Raw genomic sequence first — 11,757 nt, 5'->3', positions numbered from 1 at the left:
AAATTAAAATCAAAAGAATTCGTAACATTATTGAATGAAAGTATTTGTATGCAAGGGTTATATTAATCGCAAAATGCTGAAAACTTTGCTCCTTTTAAAAGATGAAATTATTTCAGTCAGAATAAATATTATATCTATAGGCAAAAAAAATTAATAAAAATAAAGAATGGATTCCTGGCTGGAACTCCTAATTTTTCAATTCAATGAATCAAAAATATGATAAAATTATAATTTGTTTTTATTTTGCGATTTTCCCAATTGTTTTTATTATATTAAAGGTCAAAATCTATTGAATGAGTTTTACCGATCTTTGAAGTGCCAGTTCCTCTGACGTCATAATTGATTTAAACTAAAATTTTCCTTGTATTATACGGCAGTAATAGAATTATGTAAAAAAAAAATGAAGTATTTAAAGCATTCAATTCAAAAATATGCCACAAGTAACGCTGGTATTTATGTTCATGTTGTGATCATTTGAAAGAGGAGGTAAAGAAAATGTGACAAAACGTTTGCAGGGAGACTGTAGGCATGCTTCCTTAGTCCGATATCAAAGAAACTCCCAAATTTATACCAGACTTGCGTCTTTTTTAATTGAAAAATTGAAAAACATTTTTTCAACGTGGTATGCATCCTCCTTCGTAGGAATCAGAATTTTTAAGCATCAAAAACGAAATTTCGTTCATAACATTTTTGTTTGCCATTTCGATGAATAAAAATACCAAAGGTCATTTCCTTAACCCCTTTGTACACATGGGTTAAACTTGGTGACCAAAACGTTTGCTATAGCCTTTTTGTTATTTTTCGTCAATGATTTTTTTCCATTTGCAGAAGTAATTTTTTGTATAATAGGTTCAATTTCTGTATGTTTATAACCTCTTTTTCGAATGGGTTTTGAAATCTTTAAAGATAGTTTGCAGTATAGCTTGATCACTAGTACACGTATTTGTTAGATGTCGTGTGCATTTTCTGTTAATTAGGCTCTTGAAAAATGATGGACTATGAGCACTTTGCCCGTGCAGTTATTGGACGCAGTTAGTGGGTTTGTTATACTGGCGAAATTCTAATTGCTCGCTATCTAAGAATCGTGTTCCTTTGTAAATGGCAGTGTCTTTGAAATTGACACTGCAGGGCGTGAGATATTAGTACGTGGGTTGTCCCGTAAAATCGTGGACAAGTTGTCTAGTGTGTAAAATAAACATCACTGCGTTCTGAAATTTTCAGTATTATTTAGTACATATTTTAGCAATATACACAGCAAATTTCAGATAAATATATGCATAAATAAACAAATTATGTGATTTTATGCCATGTATTGTATCACCTTATGGCGCATGGATTATAACGTCAAAGTGTCTAAAATAGCGTCACGTTTCATCTTTGCTGAAAATGAAGTTGGATGAGTCCGACTTAAATTTAGGAGTTTCATTGATACACATTCTTTAGTCTTCATAAACAGTCGATGACCACTTGGCACCCTCATGCGATCTACTGAAGATTTATCAGTAAGTTACGGACAATATTCTCACCATCATTCAACTAATAGAAAATCTCATATCGGCGGTCTACAGTGACAGCGTCTCTTGCTATTACAATGGGAGTTTGTCCGTATGTTTTGTACTACCCAGGGATTCGATCAAATAGGACTTCGCTAAGAAAACTCCTATTTCATTTGTATACTTAAGATATGGTGATATTTTTAAAATCTTTTTTCTTCTATGGTCATTTCAAGTCTCTAAAGGTGTCATTACAACATCGAATTAAAACGAAACTGCTCTCCGGTGCGCCGTAACGTCATAAAACGTCTCCATTTTTCGTGTGTTGTGTTTACCACTTTCCCATTTCGAATGCTCGAGAAACTGCCAAAAATTAACCAGATGCCTTAATTTTTTTACAAAGACTACAAAATTGATTGTGGAATTGAATTAGGATAATTTTCATCCAAATCTTATGTATTTAAAACTTTTATTTTGAATTCAAACTTGTGTATACTTTAATAAAACCTTGGGTTTTTTGTCCGTGCGCCGTAGGACAATACCCCGTGCACATTCAAGCATAATAAAATCTTTATTTTTGCCTATATTTTATCAAAAATATTATCATGCACTTAAATATGATAAATATACATTTACTGAAATTTTCAGCTTAGTGCGCCCATTACTTTTCAAGAAAAACGTTTTGTCCACGATTTTATGGGACAACCCTCGTAAATCTCAAATATTTCTGACAAGATCGAGTTCTTTATGTAAAAATTCTTTAAAATCATCCAGGCTTTTATTAAATAGGAAAAAGCCAATACCTCTAAATCTGCCTTGATAAATTAGTTTGTTGGCATGTTGAAAATTTAGATCTTACATCACCAGTGATGCCTTTTACATGTATAACTGTCATTTCTGGCGACCGGCGTGCGCCAATCGCCGCGTGTATGATCGTCGTCCATTAGAAATTATTTCAAGTATACTTCTGGGAAAAAAGATTAAAATGAAAACTGCAAGGTCGAGGTAATTGCTTTCTCGACAGAATGTAGCAATGTTTCAAATTCCATGTTGATTCATATGCTGGTCACATCATAAGCAACCAGGATGACATTTTCGGGTACGATCAGATATTCAGTATTTGTATAGAGTGCGACATGTCTTTGATATATTTATGTATTTTGTTTCTGAATAATGGGCATAAGGACACAATCACAGTGGTGACCTTAACCTTCCGTTGGTGTGACGCATTGACAAATAATTGGCCGACCAGGTGTCATTTTTCGGAGTCTGCACTGACCTTGTAAATGTGCATTAATCGCTTATTTTTTTATTGTATGTATTTTAGGGAGCAAATGCCTTCTGATATATATTAATCTCTGTCCATTACAACAACTGTGTAACATGTACTTTTGCCTGCCTTTTTAAATTCAACCCCAAGATCACTTTTTAAAGCGACAGGCTTCCCACATTTATTTGACTAACAATCCGTATGAAAAAAGTCATTCAACACTTGACTCAATGATGAATTGAATTTGCTTGTATTTGCTGACCAGGTTATGGTATCCACCACAGAAAAACGTTACAATGAATGTCACAACATTGCTGTGACGTCATGCCTTTGTTCTTGCAGTCTAAAAATTTACCTGTAGCCGTCCGATAATAATAATTACCCCACCTCTGTTGATTTTATCGTGAAATCCTGGCTTATGATTGGTTGAAGTCTATCACGTGAAGACGGTGTATTACTTATACTCGGTCAGTTGTAAATCCATACCCGGTCGATGTATTACGTCACAAACACAAACGTGACGTCATAATAGGCACAGTATTTTGCAGAGAAAAGCATTTTTAAACTACAGATTAAACGTAAAAGTTACATCGGTGGGGTAAATTCGTTAGATAATCTTTTAGTGACAGGGTATGGGATGATACCTGGTTAGTAAATTTCATACCTGACTCGGCTCCGCCTCGCCAGGTATGAAATTTACTAACCAGGTATCATCCCATACCCCGTCACTAAAAGACTATGTAACTAATATTACCAGTCCGATAATATATTATCGGACGGCAGTGATAACACAATCGGACGGTATTTAAAAAAACAAGAAGAGTGAAATAAAGGTTAAATATTTCCAGGAACAAAAAAAAAATTGGGAACAAATTCAGTGAAAGCAAACGCTAAAAAACTAAGTTGCTACAAAATAGCAAATCCATGAAAAAAAATCTGGTTTAAACCTTCTTCAAAATTAACACTTTCCACTTTTTAAAGTGTTTTCGAAACAACACTTTGAATAAGCGAATTTTAATCCATTTTTTAGGAAGAATTTGATAATTTTGTAGGTTTGCTCCCCTATGGTCGAACTTTTAAAACCGGAGAATTTCCATTATATAAGCTATAAAACTTCAGGATAAAAATCCGTACATTTTTACTTTCCACTAAAAATTGCGTCTGTCTTAATGTCAATTTATGCACATAATAAAAGAAAATGTTCCAAAATAATAATAAAAAAATCATTCACCACCTGACCCCTGTCCTGCTTAGCTAAACGACTGTCATTGAATGAATGAAATAAAATAAGAGTTCACTCACTGTTTCTATTGTCACCTTTCTTTTATCTACTTATCAGACGAGTAGGAAACAATGGATGCCTGAACTCCAATTGTGTTATTATCGGACTCCTCCAGGTAACTTATGGACATTTAAATGGCAATGTTTTAAGTAAGATATATGCCTCATACTATTCTGTATGTCAAATTATCTGACAGTTTCCGGCCGTAACGGGCCTCAAACAGTCTGATAATTTTACATATAGAACAGTATTCGGCATATATCCATTACTTCAATAAGACTGTTGATTTGCTTGTTTCATCAAATGCGTGTCGATAATTCACTTTGTTTTAAGAACTGTTCGTCGGTAGAGCATTCTCTTGCATATATAATCAACTGAGATAATTTTTTAAACCGCGTATACATGTGATAAAGGTTTATTGCTGAATTAACTGCATATGTAAGGGAACTTGACGATAGAAAAATCTAAGTAATCATCTTTATCATAGACTTTGGTTGTTAGATATTGCCATTTACGATGATCTTTTTCAAGCAACATATTCAAATATGAAACACATGTGTCAGACTCTGCGGTATCTTTCATCTCAAGCACCCTAGGATGTATCGTATCGCCATAAATGCGCCTGTCAACTCGACGTAATAAACATGTACGACCCCTCGGTTCATGTGATTTTTATACATAGTGATATACCATACAAAACAGTTAAGTGAGCTGCAGACACCATCATATCAAATGACAAAAAGGAGAGAGATAAAAATAAAGTTCTGTACAAAGGACCGTGAAAATGTATCATTTCAGAGGGTCACTATTTAATTTTAGAAATGGGCTTCAGATATTTTCGTTGACATTGAAAATAGTTTTATATTGATAAATTAATGTGAAATAACTGACTTGAAGTCTTGATGGATTCGTAGCCAAACCAAAACAAATGATATTTTGGAAGACCTGAGTACGAAGAAACAACATTTACAAAAAACAATAAATTTATCTACATATGTACAATACACAAGAAAATGGCCAATAGTCCAATTATGATCATCTGAAAAGATTCAAGGTTCACAATGCATGATCCACAAACCCCCAACCCCCCCCCCCCCCCCCATCATACCCTAGCCTCACCACGTACACAAAGTCTCCCATCCAAAACAAAGCTTTACATACAATTTTCATAGAGTTTACTAATATAATATTCAAAACACATATCTGTTCAAGATACTACATGTAGACGTTACAAACACATTACAAAAGAAGACATGTTCGCCTTATAACAAGAAGATAAATTAAATAGATACAATCCTCGCTATATTGCTAACTCTTTTACATGGAATATTGTTTTTTAAAACGTATAAAAATATTGTAAAATTTGAAAAAAACACCGGGTTGTGGCATTTTATACAAAATAGTTATACTGCCGTCCCACATGTCTTGCTCTCAACACCGCTATCACTGAACATCACTGAATCCCAAGATCACTCACCGGGGGAACCGGAACACACCCAAGTTCATACAGGATGAGTTATTTAAACGGAGACACGCAATATCACTAAGCATGGGTAAACTACTTACAGAGTCCAGACCACATCTGAGAAATGCTAGCCAATACCCAGTATAAACAACTGACCAGCCTGATCAAACTGAATGTGACATGGCCAGAACTCAAGTTCAAGGTCACTAAGGTTAACATGTTTTTGACTGAATGTATGGACTAAAGAAAATCTAAAAAGAACATGTGTGAACTTTTCAAGTCGGTAACACATGGATTCAATTTTATATCAAGAGTTCTATGCAAGGACATTTGAAGTATTCAATGTCAAGTATATTTCTTTACTGTACAGTCTTTTAACCAGCGAAGGATTGTAAGTTGCTTCATTTTACAAGATTGCCTACTGTACATGTATTATTTTTGAATGTGGCATATGCATGACCTTGACTCAAGGTAATTTTGTCCTGTTCGCTGCTCCAGTGGGACCCTATATGTTGCTTTGCAACGAGCTAGCTCGGCTGTAGTTCTTCCGTATTATACTTGCATATGCTAGGACCTTTAAAATATAACCTTTCCCAAACTTAATGATAATATCATTAATACTAAATCGATGTTATATACAATACAATACGAGTCCTTATTATATGAACATTTGTTAACAATATAAACATGTCTATATATTGAATATCTATATTCAAATTCAATTAAACAAGTACATGCAAATAAAAGACATTTCTATGTAAAAATAAAATATCTATACTTATACTGAACAGTCAATGTAGAAAAGCAAGTGAAAAGTACTACATATATAAAGCTCTTATTAACAATGTCTTCTTTATCATTCATTTTGAGTCATATTTGTATATACTGTAACCTTCAAAATATGTTATTTTCCCAGTTAAAGAACGATAAGTCGGTCTTGAAGGGAATTTATATGCAAAGAAGTCGTCATTTCTCTGAGCATTCTGTATTTCAGGCTCGTCTTTTCCTTTTTCTTTACTCGACCTCACACATTTTCTACAAAAAGATTAAATCATCAAAGACAATAGAAAACGTTTCTTCATCGTTTAACAACACTACAATACATATGTGTGTAGAATGTACTTAAAGGGTATATGGCCACACATTTAAAGTTATTTTCTGTATAATACTAGAATATCACAACTTAAATATCTTAATAGCATTTCTCACAAAAATATATTAAACAATTTATTTCATCTTAAAGTTAGTGAAACTTCGAATTTTTCGGTGGGTTTGATTGACACATCCTTGCACTCTCACACATTTTACTGTTATTTTTTATACTGAGTAAAAGTGGCATTTCTGTTGAGTATAAATGAAAACTATTTATACTATGATCCAGAAAATTCATTATTCCAAATTCAACAGCAGTTATTAAACTTTCTGTTTGTTACATTTTTTGGGGGGGGGTTTTCGAATTGTCCTTTTTGTAACGCTGTCTCTGTGACCGATAAGTTGAGTAACTGATACGTCATATAGTATGGATTGTGAAGTCGAAAGCAGACATTGTAAACATGATTTTAACAGCAAGTTTGGAACACTAAGCGGTTGTAATCTCTATCTGATTGGAGGGTTTATTTACTCTATCTCATCAGAGGTCAGATTTTTTTTTCACAAAACTTTTCTGATATTTTTTCACATCGTGCCACAGTATCACTTGTGTATTTTTTCACACTGTAACAGATATGATTTTCTTTCTATAAATAAATAATAGAGTTTCACAGTAGAAAATGTATTATTTGAAGACTAACAAATTAACATATTGTAAACGTAATACAATTGGCGAAAAACAAAGACTGCTATTTCAAGTATATCGCTAAATGTCTTGTCTATTATCATTTTTAACAAGCACATTCAGACAACGCTAAATCAAATCTACACTAGCTTGTTATAAGTTAAATTTCCGCCAAATACTGTACTCACCAAATATAATACATTTACAGTATATTGCTTGAAAATATTGATATACATTATAATAAAAATAATAAAAGTGTTACTTTCATATTACCTGTAGATTAAAACGCCAAATGATACAGAACACACCATAATAACCACACAAATGATGATGAAATATTTGTAATATTCCATTATGAAACCGTCTACTTGCTGAATTAGAGAATTTGTAGTGGTTGATTCAGGTACAGGTACATGACAGGAAAAGTGACTAAATGCACTCCAAGAGCCATTTGTACAGGTGGTGCTATAATTATCTCCTTTTGGCTCATATCCAGGAATGCAAGAAAAGGTAGCAATAGACCCTTCCACCTGTATTGTTTGGGAAGTATTCTCCAAGAGCCATTCCTACAAGTGGTGCTATAATTATCTCCTTTTGGCTCATATCCAGGAATGCAAGAAAAGGTAGCAATAGACCCTTCCACCTGTATTGTTTGGGAAGTATTCCAAACACCTCCACTGATCACTGGTAAACTGTCACATGGTCTTACTGAATAAAGAAATCTGAACAATTGTATTCCAGTTCTACTCTATATGCTACAGATAACTACATTTTCGCGACACCTCATTTTCAAGAGGTAAACATTGATTCTTAATGAGCGAGTCAAAATTTTTACGAATTGTGGTTATTACACTGTACAATTTCTAGGAATACAATTATTATACACGAGCATTAAATTAAATTACTGTCTCGCGTAAATATGCGAAAAAAGTGATATACGGTTAGCACTTTATCTAAAGTATGAAGAAGAATAAACACAAAATAGGCACAGAAGTACTATTTATCAGATATTGAGATATACCCCGAGCTGAATACATCCTTTAAAATGCAACAATTGTCAACTAATGTATTAACGTATTGCAGCTATTAGTTTTTTCTTCAACGAATAATAAAAATAAGGATATGGATTGGTATCATACTAGATTTACTTACGACACAAAAAGTGACTAAATGCACTCCAAGAGCCATTCCTACAAGTGGTGCTATAATTATCTCCTTGTGGCTCATACCCAGGAATGCAAGAAAAGATAGCAATAGACCCTTCCACCTGTATTGTTTGGGAAGTATTCCAAAAACCTCCACTGATCACTGGTAAACTGTCACATGTTCTTACTGAATAAAGAAATCTGAACAATTGTATATGAGTTGTACTCCATATGCTACAGATAACTACATTTTCGTGACACCTCATTTTCAAGAGATAAACATTAATTTTTAATGAGCGAGTCAAATTTTTACGATTTGTGGTTATCACACTGTATAATTTCTAGGAATACAATTATTATACACGAGAATTAAATTAAATAACTGCCTCGCGTTGATATGCGAAAAAAGTGATATACAGTAGGCACTTTATCCAAAGTATGAAAAAAAAAACACAAAATAGGCACATAAGTACTATTTATAAGATACTGAGATATACCCCGAGCTGAATACATCCTTGAAAATGCTACAATAGTCAATCAATGTTTTAACGTATTGCAGCTATTAGTTTTTTCTTCAACGAAGAATAAAAATAAGGATATGGATTGGTATCATACTAGATTTACTTACGACACGAAAAGTGACCAAATGCACTCCAAGAGCCATTCCTACAAGTGGTGCTATAATTATCTCCTTGTGGCTCATACCCAGGAATGCAAGAAAAGATAGCAATAGACCCTTCCACCTGTATTGTTTGGGAAGAATTCCAAAAACCTCCACTGATCACTGGTAAACTGTCACATGTTCTTACTGAATAAAGAAATCCGAACAATTGTATATGAGTTGTACTGCATATTCTACAGATAACTACATTTTCGTGACACCTCATTTTCAAGAGATAAACATTGATTCTTAATGAGAGAGTCAAAATTATAAGGAATTGTGGTTATTACACTGTATAATTTCTAGGAATACAATTATACACGAGAATTAAATTAAATTACTGTCTCGCGTAAATATGCGAAAAAAGTGATATACAGTTAGCACTTTATCTAAAGTATGAACACAAATAAACACAAAATAGGCACAGAAGTACTATTTATCAGATATTGAGATATACCCCGAGCTGAATACATCCTTGAAAATGCTACAATAGTCAATCAATGTTTTAACGTATTGCAGCTATTAGTTTTTTCTTCAACGAATAATAAAAATAAAGATATGGCTTGGTATCATACTAGATTTACTTACGACACGAAAAGTGACTAAATGCACTCCAAGAGCCATTCCTACAAGTGGTGCTATAATTATCTCCTTGTGGCTCATACCCAGGAATGCAAGAAAAGATAGCAATAGACCCTTCCACCTGTATTGTTTGGGAAGTATTCCAAACACCTCCACTGATCACTGGTAAACTGTCACATGGTCTTACTGAATAAAGAAATCTGAACAATTGTATATGAGTTGTACTCTATATGCTACAGATAACTACATTTTCGCGACACCTCATTTTCAAGAGGTAAACATTGATTCTTAATGAGCGAGTCAAATTTTTTACGAATTGTGGTTATTACACTGTATAATTTCTAGGAATACAATTATACACGAGAATTAAATTATATTACTGTCTCGCGTAAATATGCGAAAAAAGTGATATACAGTTAGCACTTTATTTAAAGTATGAACACAAATAAACAAAATAGGCACAGAAGTACTATTTATAAGATTTTGAGATATACCCCGAGCTGAATACATCCTTGAAAATGCTACAATAGTCAATCAATGTTTTAAGGTATTGCACCTATTAGTTTTTTCTTCAACGAATAATAAAAATAAAGATATGGATTGGTATCATACTAGATTTACTTACGACACGAAAAGTGACTAAATGCACTCCAAGAGCCATTCCTACAAGTGGTGCTATAATTATCTCCTTGTGGCTCATACCCAGGAATGCAAGAAAAGATAGCAATAGACCCTTCCACCTGTATTGTTTGGGAAGTATTCCAAACACCTCCACTGATGACTGGTAAACTGTCACATGTTCTTACTGAATAAAGAAATTTGAACAATTGTATATGAGTTGTAATTCATATGCTGCAGATAACTACATTTTCGTGACACCTCATTTTCAAGAGATAAACATTGAATTAAAATTAGCGAGTCAAAATTTTTACGAATTGTGGTTATTACACTGTATAATTTCTAGGAATACAATTATACACGAGAATTAAATTAAATTACTGTCTCGCGTAAATATGCGAAAAAAGTGATATACAGTAGGCACTTTATCTAAAGTATGAACAAAAATAAACACAAAATAGGCACATAGGTACTATTTATAAGATATTGAGATATACCCCGAGCTGAATACATCCTTTACAATGCATCAATAGTCAACTAATTTATTAAGGTATTGCAGCTATAAGTTTTTTCTTCAACGAATAATAAAAATAAAGATATGGATTGGTATCATACTAGATTTACTTACGACACGAAAAGTGACTAAATGCACTCCAAGAGCCATTCCTACAAGTGGTGCTATAATTATCTCCTTGTGGCTCATACCCAGGAATGCAAGAAAAGATAGCAATAGACCCTTCCACCTGTATTGTTTGGGAAGTATTCCAAAAACCTCCACTGATCACTGGTAAACTGTCACATGTTCTTACTGAATAAAGAAATCTGAACAATTGTATATGAGTTGTACTTCATATGCTACAGATAACTACATTTTCGTGACACCTCATTTTCAAAAGGTAAACATTGAATCTTAATGAGCGAGTCAAAATTGTTACGAATTGTGGTTATTACACTGTATAATTCCTAGGAATACAATTATACACGAGAATTAAATTAAATTACTGTCTCGCGTAAATATGCGAAAAAAGTGATATACAGTAGGCACTTTATCTAAAGTATGAACAAAAATAAAAACAAAATAGGCACAGAAGTACTCTCTATAAGATATTGAGATATACCCCGAGCTGAATACATCCTTTAAAATGCAACAATAGTCAAGTAATGTATTAACGTATTGCAGCTATTAGTTTTTTCTTCAACGAATAATAAAAATAAAGATATGGATTGGTATCATACTAGATTTACTTACGACACGAAAAGTGACTAAATGCACTCCAAAAATAAATAAGAGCCATTCCTACATTTTCTTTTTTACAAAAGCACAATAGACCCTTAAAGCCACACATCACTGGTAAACTGTCACATCTTACTGCCAATTGTATATGAGTTGTACTATATGGGGGGGGGGGGGAATTGTGGTTATTACACTGTAAATTTCATAATATGGCTTGAAAGAGGATTGATATA

General features: G+C 33.2%; 1 protein-coding gene across 1 annotated transcript in view; it reads right to left on the bottom strand.

Moving 5' to 3' along the window:
• Window positions 1-9,049: 9,049 nt before the first annotated feature.
• Window positions 9,050-11,757, bottom strand: part of LOC134263218 (protein mesh-like) — a 35,242-nt gene continuing 32,534 nt past the window's right edge. Inside the window, exon 15 of the mRNA XM_062745533.1 lies at window positions 9,050-9,237. Coding sequence (XP_062601517.1) covers window positions 9,050-9,237 — 188 coding nt within the window. The remainder of the gene's footprint in view (window positions 9,238-11,757) is intronic.

This window comes from Saccostrea cucullata, unplaced genomic scaffold (assembly GCF_032062105.1).
Source record: "Saccostrea cucullata isolate Sc308-1 unplaced genomic scaffold, CSIRO_AGI_Scuc_v1 ctg1595, whole genome shotgun sequence".
In the NCBI taxonomy this organism is placed as follows: domain Eukaryota; kingdom Metazoa; phylum Mollusca; class Bivalvia; order Ostreida; family Ostreidae; genus Saccostrea; species Saccostrea cuccullata.
The sequence above is the reverse complement of the archived record's forward strand: the minus strand, read 5'-3'. Positions and strand labels throughout refer to the sequence as shown.